The sequence below is a fragment of the Erinaceus europaeus genome, chromosome 1 (assembly GCF_950295315.1).
Source record: "Erinaceus europaeus chromosome 1, mEriEur2.1, whole genome shotgun sequence".
Lineage (NCBI taxonomy): Eukaryota > Metazoa > Chordata > Mammalia > Eulipotyphla > Erinaceidae > Erinaceus > Erinaceus europaeus.
In genome coordinates, this window is record NC_080162.1 from 193,160,213 (window position 1) to 193,179,503 (window position 19,291).

The window sequence follows — 19,291 nt, forward strand, 5'->3', positions numbered from 1 at the left end:
TTATTGCCTTTCACTAACTACTCTTGCCTTTAAAAAGAATATTTTCTCCTCATGGAAAATTTCCCCCTAGACAGTATCAGCTTCTTTGGATTGAAATGGTGACTGAAATGTTTTTGCAACTGCAAGTAAGTTTCTTGGAAAAAATTTCCATACTCGTGTCCACAATGTTCTAAGGTCTAACACACACACACACACACACACACACACACACACACACACACACACACACGTACATTACATACTCAGTAATAAAAGATTCAGAGAGAAAAATTGTCATTTTGTTATGGGGTCTTTTTCAGTCCTTTCCCTTTCTCAGAACAATTCATCTCCCTCATTTTCATTTTGGTATTTCCTGCAGTAAGGAAAGAAAGAACTAGAGAAAGAAAGGGTGGTGTGTGTGCGCGCGCGCGCGCGTGTGTGTGTGTGTGTGTGTGTGTGTGTGTGTGTGTGTGTGTGTATGTGTGTAGAAATTCTCTCTGTTTAGGTACTATATAGAGGTTCTGTGGGCAGATCCTGGGGGGACTCTCTGGGTTCTGGAAGGTGGGTGCGGGATCCCGTGCAGGTGCAGCCAGTACGGGGCTGGGAAGCCCACTCTGCGGTAAAGGTGGAGGCGTTCCAGACTTTTCCGTTGGGCTGGAGCATTTGGCTCACCGTGCATCTCCTGCCCTGCAGCCACCGGGTGCAGGGGGCGGGCCTTCCCCAGCCAGACCCGCCCCGTCCGGGTTTATTACTTGCTGGCCTCGGGCTCCGGAGCTGCGGCCACTCGCGTGCTGGGCTGGGCCAGGACTCGGCACCGACTCCCGAGCGCCGGACAGCGGCTCGCAGCGCGCTCAGTCCCGCACGCGCGCCCAGCTCCCACCCGCGGCCCCGCGCTCGCCTTCCCGCGCCCGCCCGCTCGTCCCCCGGAGGCACCCAGGGGCCCCCACGATCTTCTCATGGCTGATCTGAGCTTTATCGAAGATTCGGTGGCGTTCCCGGAGAAGGAGGAGGACGAGGAGGAAGAGGAGGAGGAGGGTGTGGAGTGGGGCTACGAGGAAGGTAACGGGCCGCGGGTGCCAGTGCCCGGGGATCCCGGGACAGCGCGCGGGCAGCCGGGCTGCAGGCGCGGCACCTCCACGTCCGCTGCGCCGCCCCGGGGCTGCCCCTCCGTCGCTCCCCGCGGGCCCGGGCGCGGCTGGCTCCCCGCGGAAAGTGCTGGCCGAGAGGGCGCGCTTGTGGGTTGCTCGCCTTCTTTCTCCCAGTGGAGCCTGCGGGGTAGAGGTTGGCACCTGTCGCCTTCCGGAGGGCGAGCCTTAAAGCGGTGGCGGTGACATGTCTGTCTGAGAGTAGCCAAGAAGAGTTCCCTTTGACTCAAGGTTCACACTAGTGTTAAGTGAAACCATTAAGGCTTTTGCTTGCTCTGAATACCTTTGCGCTTTGCTTCTTTCTTTTCTTCTTCTTTCTTTCTTCAGAGCACTGCTCAACTCTGGCTAATGTTGAGGGAGATTGAACCTGAGACCATAGAGTCTCAAGCATGAAAGTCTTCTGCATGAAACACTATACTTTGTCTTGGCCTGACCTTTTTTTTTTTTTTTTTTTTAATAGTTTAGTTTGCTGAATTTATCCCTAAAGTTAGAAGACTCCAAATATTCACTGGTGCTGATATAGGCACATGCGTGTGCACTTCAAAATACTGTGTCTGAATTTCTGATAGGAAGTGTTGAATGACTCGTGTCAGACTTATGGACGTTTGGCAGTCTCGTCAGTGATTTTGAGTCACAGATATTTCCCAAGTTAATGCACACAGGGGAATTCATGAGCAGAGATATTTAAAAATTTTATTTTATTTATAAAAAGGAAACACTGACTAAACCATAGAATAAGAGAGGTACAACTCCACACAATTCCTACCAACAGAATTCCGTATCCCACCCCCTCCCCTGCTAACTTTCCTATTCTTTTTATTTTATTTTATTTTTTAATTTATAAAAAGGAAACATTGACAAAACCATAGGATAAGAGGCATACAGCTTTGCACAGTTCCCACCAGCAGCTCTCAGTATCCCATCCCCTCCCCTGATAGCTTTCCTATTCTTTATCCCTCTGGGAGTACGGACCCAAGGTCATTGTGGGATGCAGAAGGTGGAAGGTCTGGCTTCTGTAATTGCTTCCCCGCTGAACATGGGTGTTGACAGGTCCATCCATACTTCCAGCCTGCTTGGCAGAGGCATTTTAATGGTTCTGATATTTTAAATCACTTAATGATTATCTCAATTTTGTAGAGTCATAAATTTGCAAGCAGAGTGTTTTGTTACTCCAAATTTTTACATATGGTATTTGCTAATAGTAGATTTTTCAAACTATGAACGCAAGATTTCACGCCCATTGATTATATTTCACTTGTAGTACAGTCACAACATTCTAAGTAGTGTTAAGGATCATCAATAAAGTTCACACCAGTTTTTACATGTAGATTTTTTTTTCTTTTACTGTAACTTACTTTTTAAAACTGTTCTAAATCTGCTTCATTTTGTCCTTAGGTGTTGAGTGGGGCTTAGTATTTCCTGATGCTAACGGGGAGTATCAGTCTCCTATTAACTTAAACTCAAGAGAGGCTAGATATGACCCCTCCCTGCTGGATGTCCGCCTCTCACCAAATTATGTGGTCTGCAGAGACTGTGAGGTCACCAACGATGGACACACCATTCAGGTTATCCTGAAGTCCAAATCAGGTATTTTGTAGGATGGTCTTTCTTGCTCATGTAAACTAGAAGTCAGTCATCTTGGAGCTGTGAACTCATGTGTATATTGTATAACTTTAAAGGTGTAAGTAACATAGTCTTTTGTGAGCATACTTTTATATACTATAAGCTGAATTTTGGGGGAATTATTTTTCTGAAACATTTTGGAAGCAATAATCGGTTCACATTATATAGATGTCAATTTTGATGGTTCTGCATTATATAAAGTTATAGGAACAACCTTATCTGGTCAACTTAATGCTTTGTGGAATTTGATTCAAAGTAACCATCTGCATTTTATCAAAAATTGTTGATCAGCTTAAGTCATTTAAATGATAGCATTTCACTGTTCTGCTGCTTTGTGAAACTAAAACCAAAAATTTATTGACATAATCTGGCATTCAGAATAGACTCTGAAATTAATTTACTGTATTCATAAGGCAAGAATTTTAACTGACAATCAAAAAGGTCATCAAAATGGGAGAGCTGTTTGAAGTAGTATTGTATTATATAACATATGAGTTTCAGGTGTGCATAATAATAAACCAGCTTCTGTATGAATGACATTTAATTCTCACTAACAGAATTCAATTCTTTTTTCTTTTCTTTTCTTTTTTTTTTTAACCGGACTCCTGCTCAGCTCTGGCATACTGTGCTCCTCAGGATTGAACCTGGGGCCTCAGAGCCTCAGGAAATGAGTCTTTAGTATAACCATCATGGTATCTTTACAGCCCTCCCGGTTTGTTCTTTACTACTAATTTGGGCTAAAAGTTTTTTTGGGGTGAAGGCTAAAAGCTTATTGTACTCAAGTCTGTTCTTCTTCAACAAAAAGATTTAAAAGACAAAAAGTTCTTGCTTTTTTAGATTTATTTTTCAATCCTTTTCTTATTTCAGAATCTATTTGAGATAGCTATGAGCTATTTGGTGGGAAGGGTTATTGGGTTAATACTGAGGAACCTATTTTTTAAAAAAATATTTATTTATTTATTCTCTTTTGTTGCTCTTGTTGTTTTATTGTTGTAGTTATTGTTGTTGTTGTTGTTGATGTCATCGTTGTTGGATAAGACAGAGAGAAATGGAGAGAGGAGGGCAAGACAGAGAGGGGGAGAGAAAGATAGACACCTGCAGACCTGCTTCACTGCCTGTGAAGCGACTCCCCTACAGGTGGGGAGCCAGGGGCTCGAACTGGGATCCTTACGTCGGTTCTTGCATTTTGTGCCACATGCGCTTAGGGCCTATCTTTTTTATTTCCTTAAAGGTAGGAGGAGGAAAGCAGAATTTAAGGAAATCAGTATAATTTTCATAGTAAATGCTAACTAAATTTTCCTCTTGGAGACAATGGAAAATTAGATTATGCTGAAATATTAAGAAGTATTTAATAAAACAGACTGACTATACGTAAATTAACTCCAGATTAATGAATTTCATATTTCAAGCAATAAATTATTTAGGCTTATTATTAGGCATGGCAAGTACTGGTTTTCAACTGTGGAGTTTTAATTTTTTTATTTTATTTTATGGTGTTTATTTATTTTATCCAAGAACTTCGCTGCTCTGGCTTATGGTGGGGTTAGGAATCGAAACTGGGACCTCGGAGCCTCAGACATGAGAGAGAGTCTTTTGTAAAAACATTATGCTATGTCCCTGACCCAATCCTTACTTTTTTTTTTTTATTTAAGAAAGGATTAATTAACAAAACCATAGGGTAGGAGGGGTACAACTCCACACAATTCCCACCACCCAATCTCCATATCCCACCCCCTCCCCTGATAGCTTTCCCATTCTCTATCCCTCTGGGAGCATGGACCCAGGGTCATTGTGGGTTGTAGAAGGTGGAAGGTCTGGCTTCTGTAATTGCTTCCCCACTGAACATGGGCGTTGACTGGCCAGTCCATACTCCCAGTCTGCCTCTCTCTTTCCCTAGTAGGGTGGGTCTCTGGGGAAGCGGAGCTCCAGGACACATTGGTGGGGTCTTCAGTCCAGGGAAGCCTGGCCGGTATTCTGATGACATCTGGAACCTGGTGACTGAAAAGAGAGTTAACATACAAAGCCAAACAAATTGTTGAGCATGGAGTTTTAATTTTTAAAAAATTAAAAAATTTTTTTTTTAAAAATTCTTTGTGAGTGTTTCTGAGCTTTAATTTAGAATACATGACACATGTATTACTTTAGTTTTCCTTGCTATTCTGAGTCTAATTAATAAGATAAGGATATCACCGATAATAGGTCCTAGGTTTTATATATCCTAGTCAAAGAGATATCTTCAAAGATAAAGTAATTCAGTTGGATTTAATTAGAGAAGGTTTTTTTTTTGGGGGGGGGAGAAGTGTTATGATTGGCTATTATGTTTTATTAAAAATTAAAGCTCTTTAATGTTGTAGCATATGAATGCTTTCTGTTAATACGTAGATATTGGCTTTTCTTTTCACTTTTCTCTTCCATTCTTTTCCCTCCTTTCCATTTCCCTTCCCTCTCCCTCCCCTCTCCTTCCCCCCTCCCCTTTCTTCCCCTTCCTTTCCCCCTTCCCTTACCTCCCTTCCCCTCCCCTCTCCCCTCCCCAGCACTGCTCAGCTCTGGCTCATGGTGGTTCTAGGGACTGAATCTAGGATCATTGGTGCTTCAGACATGAAAGTCCTTTTTGGCATAACCACTCTGCTATCTCTCCAGCCTGGACATTAGGATGTTGATATGCCTTTGTACTTTCAGAAATGAATATTTACATATCTGTACTAGAAACACACATTTTACATCATGTGATACAGTGAGTGAATGTTGGCCGTAAACAAAGAAGATTTTTTTTGAAGATTTATAGTTTTGAAAATATGTTTATTGATTGATTATTGAATAGAGACAGAGAGAAATTGAGGGGGGGAGATAGAGAGGGAAAGAGACAGAGTGACACCTTCAGCTCTACTTCACCACTCGTGAAACTTTCCCCTTGCAGGCAGGGACCAGGGATTTGAACTTGAAACCTTGCACATTATAATGTATGCACTTAACCAGATGTGCCACCACCTGGCCCCAAGATTTATAGTTTTGTAAAAGCAAATCCTTAAAGCATTGGTGTAAATATGATAGGTAAGCATTAGAAAATACTATGGTAACAGAGAAATGACAGAGTACAAAAGCCATCTCAAGGGAGTCGGGCTGTAGCGCAGCGGGTTAAGCGCAGGTGGCGCAAAGCACAAGGACCGGCATAAGGATCCCGGTTCGAACCCCAGCTCCCCACCTGCAGGGGAGTCGCTTCACAGGCGGTGAAGCAGGTCTGCAGGTGTCTATCTTTCTCTCCTCCTCTCTGTCTTCCCCTCCTCTCTCCATTTCTCTCTGTCCTATCCAACAATGACGACAACAACAATAATAACTACAACAATAAAAAAAACAAGGGCAACAAAAGGGAATGAATAAATAAATAAAAATAAATAAATTAAAAAAAAAAGCCATCTCAAGACAATGTGTGGCTATTCCTGCTCTAACATTAGATTTATCTGATCAAGTTAAGTTTATAATGTTTTTTATTTTTTCTAAGCACCTTCTCAGATATTCAAATTTTTACTTCAGTGTCTTACCTGGCACTCAGACTATCAGGCAATGTTTATAAAAGTTATGTTTCTTTCCCCACTCAGTTATTATTTTTTTGTCCTCTTATTCTCCACCCTGACAGCAAAGGAATACCTATCTCTTTCTGTCTTTGTGTCTGGATTTAATTTCAGTACAGCTCCTCTGGACTTCCCTATTCTAGCATCTTCTGAGACTTTGTTACTTCAAATATCTTGTCTTCTTACTGTCAGTGTAGTAATTTCTTCTTCACTCTTTTTTCCCTTTGACTATTTCTCCAAACTTAAAAAAAAAAATGCCTGCACAGATAACTGATTTGATCAGGATCGGTAAGCTTCTCAAAGGAACAGTCTGAAAGCATTGAATGTTGCCATTCATTAATTGTATTCATTTCCATCTAGATAGAGAGACTAAGCATAACTTAAGTAGGTAAGCAAAACTATATTTCTCTTTGCATCTCTGGTTATATTTTAACCCTCCCACTGAAAACATTTCCTTGGTCACAACCACTTTCAGCTCTTAGCTATCACCTCCGTATTTCATGCTTACAGTAGCATGTTTTAATATTTATGGTAGCTATGAATTACCTATGAAGGAACGTGAGGCTGGTTCTCTTTCTTCAAGTTATTTTTTATTAGTGATTTAATATTGATTTACAAAATTACAAAATAACAAGGGTACAACTCCACACCCTTCTCACCACCAGAGTTCTGGATCCCCAATCCCTCCATTCTAAGCTACGGCACTTCTCCCAAGGTTGCAGATATGGGTTAAGTATTATTTCTACAACTATCTGTCTATAGCTGTATATATTTGCCCATTCTTTTTTTTTTATTTTTTTTGTCTTTCATTTCTTTGTTTGTTTCACTAAGCACAATCACCTCCAGTTGTATTTTTTTTTAAAATTTTTTGTTTATAAGAAGGAAACATTGACTAAACCATAGGATAAGAGTAGGATAAGAGGGGTACAACTCCACACAATTCGCACCACCAGAGCTCTGTATCCCCTCCCCTCCCCTGATAGCTTTCAAATCCTTTAACCCTCTGGGAATATGGACCCAAGGTCATTGTGGGATGCAGAGGGTGGAAGGTCTGGATTCTGTAATTGCTTCCCTGCTGAACATGAGCATTGACAGGTCGATCTATACACCCAGCATGTCTCTCTCTTTCCCTAGTGGGGAAGGGCTCTGGGGAAGCGGGACTCCAGGACATATTGGTGGGGTTGTCTGTCCAGGCAAGTCTGGTTGGCATCATGCTAGCATCTGGAACCTGGTGGTTGAAAGAGAATTAACATACAAAGCCAAACAAATTGATGACCAATCATGGACCTAAAGGCTGGAATAGTGCAGATGAACAGTTGGGGGGGGGGGTCCTCCATTTTGTAGATAGCTAATGGGCATATTTAAGTTATATTCCAAAGGGCCTGTTTGCCCATTCTTCTTAAAGTCCCATCTGCTTTTCCTTTCCAAGTCACACCTACACCTATTACTACATCCAAACGTCTCTCCTGTTCTCCTCTTCTCTCCCTCAGGGTCCTGACGGAGTTGGAGTTCAGAACCCTCTGGTCATCTTCCCCCTATCATTCCTCCTCCACTGGGAGTATGGATCAAAATTCTTTTTGGGGTAAAGAAGGTGGGAGTTTCTTTTTTGCTGGACATGGAGGTTGGCAATAGATCCATACCCCAGCCTGATTCTTTCTCTAGTGGGGAAAGGCTTTGGGGAGGTGGGGATTTCCAGAGAAATCAGGATGGAATTTTCTTGGTGTCTGAAAGGTGGCGAAATATAAAGCAGGACAAAATGGTTAATGAACAGGAACCAAAAAAAGTGGGAGCAGAGAAGATGAAATTAGGGATCTTAGGGTAGAAGGAAGCTAGGGAGTCCATTTTAGGTATTCCCAGGGGCTCACAGCTATCATAGTTTTTGCTGGAGTTTGATAGTTAACATGTGTTGGATAAAAATATTGTCTGAGAGGGGTGTGGCGGTAGGTAGCGCATCAGGTTAAGCGCACATGGGTCCCGGTTGGAGACCTTGGTTCCCCACCTGCTGGGGGGGGGTCGCTCCACAAGCGGTGAAGTAGGGCTGCAGGTGTTCTTCCTTCCCCTTCTCTGTCTTCCCCTCCTCTCTCAATTTCTCTCTTTCCTATCCAATAACAACAGCAGCAACAGCAACAAAAATGGAAAAAGATGGCCGCCGTCCCGCCAGGAGTGTAGTGCAGGCACTGAGACCCAGTGATAGCCTTGGAGGCAATATATATATTAAATGTATATATATATATATATATTGTCTGAGAAGATGGTGTCAGTAGAGAACAGGACTAGGAAGTTGGGTTAGGGCCAATAGTAGCTCTCATTATTGAAAAAAAAAATCTATGAATAAAATTAACTGTTTACCACATCCACCTGACCCAGGGCCCATATGTATCAGGAGCCTGTGCAACCTCTGAATCTCTATTGGCCTGAACTTGCAGCTCATGGTCATAGCTGGGAACATTGAAGTCTGCACTCATTTTGGGACCAGTCTTCCTCACGTGGCAGGGCAGGATACCCCAGCCTCCACAGGGCAGAATGCCCCAGCCTCCCTTTGGAGACTGGGGCAGTCCTTGCCATTGCTGCTTTAAGTGAGGGCAAGGTCCTGGGGAAGGCCTGTAAGAGGGCTTATGATGATGTTCCTGGTAGAAGTGTCCAGTGATGGTAGAGAAAGGGATCCATTAAAGGTCTAGGTCCATCATGTTTGTGTGGGAATCCAAGGATTTCCTGATTAAGAGCTGGTGTGATATTGACCAAAGGGCCATTATCGAGTGAGCCAGTCTCTGGCCTTTATCTGATGTTTATAGTCTTCTCTTTATCTGATATCCTTAGACTTTCTCCCAGTTGTTTAAGCATTGAGTGTCATTTGTTGTGCCCAACCAGAATTATGTTTTTGGGATCTGTCTTTGGGCCTTTGTGTTAAGTTGTCAAGTTAACTGGGTCTAAGTCTGAAGGGTTAGAGAATCGATGGTGCCTTCTTTAGGCACTTCTACTAGGGTTCTAGGGGAGGCGAGTTCTCTTACTATCTTCTCCTTCAGGGTTTTGCTACACCATTGTTTATACATATCTAAATTAAAATTAAAATTTTTAAGAGAATTCATTTAGATATTTATGAGAAAGATAGGAGAGAGAAAGAACCAGACATCACTCTGGTACATGGCTACCGGGGATTCAATTCAGGACCTCACGCTTGGAAGTCCAATGCTTTATCTACTGTGCCACCTCCTGGACCACACAATTAAGCATTTTTTATAAGTTATTTCATATTGATTTGCAAAATTATAAGACAATGGGAATAATTCCACACCTTTCCCACCTTTCCCAGAGTTCTGTGTCCCCATTCTCTCCTAAATTGTAATTTTTTATTTAAATTTATACTCAGTGCTTTTGCTATCATGATTTGTTTGGTAACTGAGAATATATATTCATTTTTACTATTAGTACCCCTAGAAATTAAGGCATTTTTGTGAACTTACTTTAAAAAAATTCTTACTTTATTATTTTATTTTGATAGAACAGACAGAAATGGGGAGGTGCGGGGGGTGGGTAGAGACCCCTGCGGTACTGTCTCTACTTGGGAAGCTATACCCTGCAGGTAGGGCTTGGGATCTTGAACCTTTGCCCTTGCTCATGGTGACGTGTATGCTCAACTAGGTGCACCGTTATCCAGCCCCCGTTGACTGACTTTTTTTATTGATTGATCATGATTTTATTTCCAAATCCTGACATGATGTTCTTCTAAGACTTTCAAATATATGGAAAAGTCCTTTTTCTTCCTGTCATCCTTCCTTCCCTCCTTGCCTTGGAAGTCCTCTCTTCCTTTCTGCCTCAGTCCTTTATTCTTTACGCCTAGAGCATAGCCACTGTCTGAGGCTTTCTGAACCTTAAGCTGAGGTGATCCCATTGCTAGTCTCCTGTGAAATGAAAAGATGTCTTCTTGATGCTTTGACATTCTCTTGTGAAGTCGTTCCGTTCCCTCACTCTAGGGAGTTGTTTTTCTTCTTCTTCTTTTTTTTTTCTTAATTTCTTTATTGGGGAATTAGTGTTTTACATTCGACAGTAAATACAGTAATTTGTACATGCATAACATTTCCTAGTTTTCCATATAACAATACAACCCCCACTAGGTCCTTTGTCGTCCAGTTTGGACCTGTATTCTCCCCACCTACCTACCCCAGAGTCTTTTACTTTGGTGCAACATGCAAATTCCAGTTGAGGTTCTACTTGTGTTTTCTCTTCTGATCTTGCTTTTCAACTTTTACCTGAGAGTATTATCATCCCATATTCATCCTTCTGTTTCTGACTTATTTCACTTATGAATTTTTCAAGGTCCAACCAAGATCAGATGATAATGGTGAGGTCACCATTTTTTTTTAATAGCTGAGTAGTATTCCATTGTGTATATAGACCACAACTTGCTCAGCCACTCATCTGTTGTTGGACACTTGGGTTGCTTCCAGGTTTTGGCTATTACAAAGGGAGTTTCTTTGTTTATTCTTTCCTATAGTTAATCTTCCTGGAGAGAGTGTTTAAGCTTATTTTTATTTTTTTTCTTTATTGGGGGGATTATTGGCTTACAGTCAACAATAAAATACAGTCGTTGGTACATGTGTAACGTTTCTCAGTTGAGAGTGTTTAAGTTTAAATGTCTGGATACCTGGTGCATCTTCGATACATCTCACAGCTGCCTGTAGTTTCCCTGTTCTGTGCACTGGGAGCCGGAGGCATCCTCTCAGATAGTCAGTGTCATTGCTACATTACCATCTGACTTCAGGTCTGTTGTCAAAAGATCTAGTGCAATTCCATTTTTCAACTCCCTTTATGTGACCTTTTCCTGATTTCCCTCTGGAAGTTTTTATAATTTCTTTCCTCTTTATTGCCATGGCTTTGAAATTTCATGACCATATTCTTCTGTGTGTGTTTTCACGCTCTCTGGGTACGAGACTGAGCCCTTTCAGTTAGGATAACTGTGGTCACATATTATTTCATTGGTAGTATGTTTTCAGTTTTTCCTTTCAGCAACTCCTGTTTTCTCTGTCACTTTTTTCCAGGTACTCGTCTCAACATACTATAACTATTAAAGAATTAGCTCCTCTTAACGTATTTTTAGTTTTTCTTTTATATCTTTAATTCTGAAAATTTGTATTTACTTTATGGTTTTCAAAAGCCATTGTAGAAACATTATCCAGTACTAGCAAAATAGCTCACTTGGATAGCACTGCACAGTTTTACTGCATGTGTCCCTGGCCCCCACCACATGCTGCAGTGCTGTGGTCTCTCTCTCTCTCTCTCTCTCTCTCTCTCTTTTTCCTGCTTCCTCTCTGTCCCTAGCTAAACATCAATCAATCAAACAAACAAAAATGTCTTCCAGTCTTCCTTCCATGAAGGCAGGAGTCTTTCCCCATTCTTTTTGGCCTTGCTTTTTTTTAAAAAAATTATTTGTTTATTCCCTTTTGTTACCCTTGTTGTCATCACCGTTGGATAGGACAGAGAGAAATGGAGAGAGAAGGGGAATACAGAGCGGGGGAGAGAAAGATAGACACCTGCAGACCTGCTTCACCGCCTGTGAAGCGACTTACCTTCGGGTAGGGAGTGGAGGCCTCAAACTGGGAACCTTACGCTGGTCCTAGCGCTTAACATGCTGCGCTACCGCCCAACATCCCGGCCTTGCTTTTTTTTTTTTTTCCCCTTCCCTGGATGCATATCTGTGTTTGTCCTGGATTCCTTTTTCTATTTATTTTGGTCTCTCTCTTTATAGAGGGGGTTCTTTGACTCTTTGTTCTTACTGTTTGATTCTTTGTTTATGTTCATGAGTGAGTTTAAAAAGTGGATCAGAAACTCTGTGCATAAGGGCAAGTGTTGAAGTCTGATGGACTTCCCAGTTCAGGCTTGTTTCTGGAGAAGTCTTTGTAGCTTTTATCAATTTCCTGAGGGAGGGGACGTGGGGACTCACACCTGGCTGCCTCAGACAGGAGAGTGTCGCCCTTTTTCTTTCATTTTCTGCCAAGGTAGGACAAGGTAGGTGCTTGACTGTGTCAGATGGGATAGGGAGGTTCATAGACTTCAAGCCAGTTTTCTGTTTGCTGTTCTGTACTTCCACTTCCAAAGTTTCTAATGCCTCCAACTCCTAAGTCTTTTTTGGGTTCAGTGGTAGAAATTGGCCTGCTTTATTTTTAATATTATCTTTTATTTTATTATTATTATTTTAAAATATTTATTCCATTTTGTTGCCCTGGTTGTTTTTTATTGTTGTTGTAGTTATTATTGTTATTGATGTCATTGTTGTTGGGTAGGACAGAGAGAAATCGAGGGAGGAGGGGAGACAGAGCAGAGGAGAGAAAGACACCTGCAGACGTGCTTTACCGCCTGTGAAGTGACTCCCCTGCAGGTGGGGAGCCGGGGGCTCGATCCGGGATCCTTATACCCGTCCTTGAGCTTTGCGTCAGGTGTGCTTAACCTGCTGTGCTACTGCCCGGCTTCCTGTTGTTAAAATTTTCGGAGGCTCTTGCCGGCTGGGATAGCTTCACAGCGGGTAACAGAGACACAGAGACAATGGCTGGGCAGGGAAGCTGTATTTCTTTATTCAGGAACAACGATTCATAAACTAAACCAATCACCAAACAGAACTCTGCTGTCTCATTGCGGCGGCACAAGCACTCTCTTACTCTCGAACTCAGGAACCCTCTCCCTTACTCTCGAACTCGGGAACTCCCGTACTCAGGAACTCAGGAACTCAGTCACTGTCGAACTCAGGAACCCTCTCCCGGGGTTCCTTGGGGCAGGGCCAAGCAGGCCCGCGAAATTAACAGGACTCATCCAATTCTCTTGGCGGGGGAGGGCTAGAACAAACCAATGTAAAGCATACGACAATTCCCCCTTTTCTTTTTAACTAAATGACTATAGTATCAAGGGTGTGGGGTGAACAGAAACATATATAACAAAAACTAGCATGTTGCCAAGGGAAGGCCTGAGGGGGCCATATCTGAAAAAAAAAAACATTTCTTGCCTCTGGGGGGCTACTTGCCTCGACGGGCAATTGCATGGGGGCGGGGAATGGTAAGAATGTTTAAAGGCCTTTGCAGGCACTCATTTTATAAAATAGTTAAATAAATATTGTTTACATATAAAAATTCATCTCACCCTAAGATGAGAGTGTGGGGAAGGGCACTTGGGAATTTCCTGATTTAAAATTTAAGACAAAACAACAATCTGCAGGCAGCAATGTCCTGTTATTGATCTACAAACAAGGACCCAGCCATTCATTAGCAGAAATCCAGGGACTGGAGGCTTTACAGATTTCTAATATGACAGAAAAGCACATGTGTGTTCTTGCTACCTATTGCACACCTCACTTCCTGGATAGAGCCTTAAAAAACATTCCAAGTTGATGCATTTCACAAAGTAGATGGCAATCTTAATATTTTACCATATTTTACATTCATTCTGCTAAACAAAAGTCTTTTAGATAGGCACAAAACACTGCAAAAAATATATATTTCCTTCTCTCCTAATAAAACAAACTTTTTAATAACCTTGAAATAAAATGGTTTCATTTTTGCTTTACACTATAGCATGAAACTTTGCAACATAGAACAACTAAAAAGGAGCATTAAGATATATTTACAAACTACATTTTTAACTCCCATGGATCTTTCATTCTCCTGGATGTGAAAGCTCCATTTCAATTCACCTGTTAACAAGAACAGTGTCAGCCTGGCTAGCTCAGTCGGTAGAGCATGAGACTCTTAATCTCAGGGTCGTGGGTTCATGCCCCACGTTGGGCGCCATTTGTTGTTAAAATTTTCGGAGGCTCTTGCCGGCTGGGATAGCTTCACAGCGGGTAACAGAGACACAGAGACAATGGCTGGGCAGGGAAGCTGTATTTCTTTATTCAGGAACAACGATTCATAAACTAAACCAATCACCAAACAGAACTCTGCTGTCTCATTGCGGCGGCACAAGCACTCTCTTACTCTCGAACTCAGGAACCCTCTCCCTTACTCTCGAACTCAGGAACTCCCGTACTCAGGAACTCAGGAACTCAGTCACTGTCGAACTCAGGAACCCTCTCCCGGGGTTCCTTGGGGCAGGGCCAAGCAGGCCCGCGAAATTAACAGGACTCATCCAATTCTCTTGGCGGGGGAGGGCTAGAACAAACCAATGTAAAGCATATGACAGCTTCCCATTTTATTTTTTATTAGTGATTTACAAGATTATTAACAGTGGTATAATTCTACACTGCTCCCGCCACCAGAGTTCTGTGTCCCCAGCCCCCTGCATTGGTAACCACCAGAGTTCTTCTAAGGTCATAGATATGAGTTGGCTGTATATAAACATTTCTTTCCGAGTTCATGTGTTTCAATTCTCTGTGTTTCACATATGAATGAAATCATCTGGTACTTGTCCATCACTTTCTTTCTTACTTCATGAAGCATAATCACTGCCTTTCCATTCATTTTGTTCCAAAGCACACAGTATAATTTTTTTTTTCAGCCTACTTCTTGATTTTTAATTTTTCCAAATGGTGATAGAGGGGCAGAGAGAAACAAGACAGCAAACCGCAACAGTGAGATTTCATTCAGTGCGGTGGGGGCTGGGCTTGAACCTGGGCAGTGGGCCTGGCAAAGCAGCACATCATCTGGGGGAGCTATTTTGCCAGCTTCACTGTGCCTCTTGCTGTCCTACTCTGTTTCTGGTGTGTGTTTCCTTTCTTTGTAAAAAAGTTGTTATTATTTTCTTTTTTCTTATTTAAAATTCCCACCAGAGTTATTGCTGGGGCTTGGGGCCTGCATGACGAATCCTCCGCTCCTGATGGCCATAGTTTTCATTTAAATTTTTTTTTTTATTTGATAGGACAGAGAGGATTTGAGACAGGAGGGGAAGATAGAGAGGGAGAGACACTTGCTTCACTGCTGGTGAAGCTTCTGTACTGCAAGTGTGGAGTGGGGGCTTGAACCTGGGCCCCTGTACATGGTAACGTGCTCAACCAAGTGTGCCACCACCCAGCCCTTGCCTTTTAATATTAAAAGTAAGAAACATTACCGAAAGGGGGTATTACAGTGTAGTACATTTCAAATGCTTGAGCTTATTAAAGCTTTGAAAACAATCTTTTTTTTTTTTTTTTTTTGCCTTTAGGGTTATTGCTGGACTCGGTGCCTGCACCACAAATCCATTGCTCCTGGAGGCCATTTTTTCCCCTTTTGTTGCCCTTGTTGTTGTGGTTATTATTATTGTTGTTGTTATTGATGTTGTTGTTGTTGGATAGGACAGAGAGAAATGGAGAGAGGAGGGGAAGACAGAAAGGGGGAGAGAAAGAAAGACACCTGCAGACCTGCTTCACCGCTAGTGAAGTGACTCCCCTGCAGGTGGGGAGCTGCGGGCTCGAACTGTGATCCTTATGCCATCCTTGCGTGTTGTGCCGTGTGCACCTAACCCACTGCGCTACCGCGGGACCCTCCCAAATACAATCTTAATCATGTAGTATTTATATAAAATCCCACCTAGAGAGATTGTATTAGAGGCTTGTCATGCTCACGGTTCTGTATCTCCCTACTTCTCTCACCCTGCTTGAACTTCCTAGACTAAGTCACCAATGATTTATCATCCCTCAGTCAATGAGTATTTAAAAAAACAAAACAAAACCCTCTTAGGATACTTTAATTTAGAGCTATTTGAAAATGGAAATTTTGGAAACTCCTATTGATCTTTGTGATACTTTCTGATAACTTTTAAAAAATATATATTTTATTTATTTATTTATTTTTATTGTTGTTGTGATTGATGTTGTCATTGCTGTTGGATAGGACAGAGAGAAATGGAGAGAGGAGGGGAAGACAGAGAGGGGGAGAGAAAGATAGACACCTGCAGACCTGCTTCACCGCCTGTGAAGTGACTCCTCTGCAGGTTCTGATCACTTTTTAGTGTTTCTTTATTAATCTTCCTCACTCACTTCTCTCTCTCTTTCTCCCTTCCTTTTTTCTCTCTCTCTCTTCCTTCCTTCCTTCCTTCCTTCCTTCCTTTTTTTCTTTCTTTCTTTCTTTCTTTCTTTCTTTCTTTCTTTCTTTCTTTCTTTCTTTCTTTCTTTCTTTCTTTCTTTCCACCAATGTTACCGCTGGGGCTTAGTGCCACACGACAAAGCCACTGATCTTGGCAGATTTTATTTATTTATTTATTTATTTATTTATTTATTTATTTATTTATTTATAGTTGATAGGACAGAGAGAAATTGAGAGGAAAGGGGGGTAAAGAGGGAGAGAGGGAAAGAGAGACACTGGTAGCACTGCATGAGAGCTCATGAAGCTCCCTCCCTACAAGTGACTGGAGGCTTGAACCGGAGCTCTGGCACCTGGTGAGGGGCATACTCGATGAGATGTAACCCTCCCCTCCTTCTTAGCTTGGACTTTCTTTTCCTCACCAGCTCATTCTCTTATATTACGCGAACTCCCTACGCAGTGCACAACAGATTTTGTACTGTTTTGTTCTGTGTTCTGTTTTCTAGCAAGATGATGAGTTTGGGAGAGTGACTGAAGTCATAGATCCATTCCTTGAATCACCTTTGGAGGGCAGCCTGCCAGCCTTCTATCTTAGATGCGCTAGCAAGTAACTGGGCTACTGCAGCTTGAAATTCATTGTCACTTTGCTGAGGAAATCCACTTGACTTTTTGGAGATACAATGATTAAAAAAAAAAATCAGTTGTATCCTTGTTTCTATCTTGGAATTCTGGACCTACATAGAAGAAAAATAACTGGACTTTAATGTGACATTAAAAAAAATCTAAAACATTGACTAATGTCACTTAAGGACTAATGTCCTTTAAGGACTAATGTCCTTTAAGACATATTTAATTTTTTAAAACCACTCCTCAAAATTTGCAATCTTTTTAGTAATTTTTTTTTTTTTTGGCTGGGGCTTTGTGCCAGTGTGATTCCACCATCCTGGTAGACTCTTCTTTCCACAACCCCCGCCCCCAGAAGGGGACAGAGAGGCAGGGAGAGACACTACAGCACCACTTCACCATTGATGAAACTTCCCATTTGCATGGTGTTCTCATTCAACTGCTGATGCTCAGACCCAAACACAACTATTGGCTTTATTTGACCTGTAAGATGCACTTGGCAATCTTTGCCTGAAAGCTGTTGTATGCTTGGAGTGAGTGAAATGTAAATCATATACAAAGCCAGTCCTCAAGGGAGTTATAATGTTAGGTTATGAAAGATAGGTGTACAGGAAGAGATTAATTTTTCATAAAATCATCAAGGAAAGAATTTGTGGGAGAATTAGTATTTGCAGTGATCTTGATGGGTGGATAGCTTTTGACAGGCTGGGTTGATTAGAATGTGTGGGGGGGAGAGTCAGTAGTGTGCAATGAAAAAAAAGACATAGATATGGGACGGCCTGTATATCATATAAGAAATGGCAAATTCTTTTTTTTTTTTTAATTTTTTTTTATTAAAGAAAGGATTAATTAATTAAGAAATGGCAAATTCTTATGTACATATGAGAGAAAAGGCTACGTTCAGTGAGGCTAATGAGAGATAGAACGGAGAAGGTGTCTAGAGAAAATCTAGAGGATTTTGAGCTAGTTCTACAGTGTAATCTCCACATTTTCCCCAGAGGATCAGATCATAATTAGCATGCTATTCTAGCAAAATCAACTTGGCTGTACTGAACAGGAGGATATAAGTGAAATATGGGGAGCCATTTGATTATTGCTAGAGACTGAGTGAATTGAGACTGCAACTTTGTATTGGCAAGTCAGGGGGAAGGAATATATAGCACAAGGTATATTCCTTTTTTTAATTGTAAAGACTTTTAAAATTTTACTTATTTATTTTACTTGATAGCACAGAGAGAAGAGGGAAGGAGGATACAGAGGGAGAGGGAGAGAGAGAGAGAGAGACCGACCAGCAGCACTGCTTTACTGCTCCTGAAGCTTTCCTGTCTTTAGGTGAGGGATGGGATCTTGAACCTGGGTCTTTGTGCATGGTCACATGTGCAATCAAGGAGGTGCACCACCACCCGGCCTCTCATAGATGAATTGCTGAGATGCCATTCACAGAACCTGGTTGTTTGTGTGGATTGGGAGCAGAGGGAATTGTCAGAGGGATGGGCCGGGATGTCTCACTTAACCGGATCACATTATGACTCGTCACCCATTTTCTCAGCCTTCACCCTGAGCATATTTCAAGGTGTCAGATTAACTCCTAGTGTAAAATTAGGCCAAGTGTTGTATTCTAGGTCTGACCTGACCAGACTACAGGTCCTGTTCTCCTTCAGTTTGTTGACTTGGATCAAGTCTGTCACCTACGCCATATAAGCTCTCTATAAGGACGCATGGATTACTGTTGTTCAGGAATCTTTATATTTCAGTATACAGATGAGGTAATTGAATAGCCAGCCGTATGAAGAGGAACTATTTAGTATACAAATACAAGTATAGATATTTCACTGAATAGTTTGATATTTAAATCATGAAAAAGTTTGAGACTTTCCAAGTTTGTATAATAGAATGCTATTCCACCTGGTACAAAATAATGTGTTAAGAGTAATGGCTTTTTATTTTTAACTTGTAAAATGGAAATATTGACAAGACCACAGGATAAGAGGGGAACAATTCCACACATTTCCCACCACCAGAACTCCATATCCCATCTCCTCCCTTGATAGCTTCCCTATTCTTTTTTTTTAAATTTTTTATTTATAAAAAGGAACCACTGCCAAAACCATAGGATAAGAGGGGTACAACTTCACACAGTTCCCACCACCAGAACTCTGTATCCCATACCCTCCTCTGATAGCTTTCCTATTCTTTATCCCTATGGGAGTATGGACCCAGGGTCATTGTGGGAAGCAGAGGGTGGAAGGTCTGGCTTCTGTAATTGCTTCCCCGCTGAACATGGGCATTGACAGGTTGATCTATACACCCAGCCTGCTTCTCTCTTTCCCTAGTGGGGTGGGGCTCTGGGGAAGCAGAGCTCCAGGACACATTG

At 41.8% G+C, this 19,291-nt stretch overlaps 1 protein-coding gene across 1 annotated transcript in view; it reads left to right on the forward strand.

Moving 5' to 3' along the window:
• Positions 1–738: 738 nt before the first annotated feature.
• CA8 (carbonic anhydrase 8) overlaps positions 739–19,291 on the forward strand; it is a 125,130-nt gene continuing 106,577 nt past the window's right edge. Inside the window, exons 1-2 of the mRNA XM_007526728.3 lie at positions 739–1,038; positions 2,520–2,711. Coding sequence (XP_007526790.1) covers positions 936–1,038; positions 2,520–2,711 — 295 coding nt within the window. The 5' untranslated portion in view covers positions 739–935. The remainder of the gene's footprint in view (positions 1,039–2,519; positions 2,712–19,291) is intronic.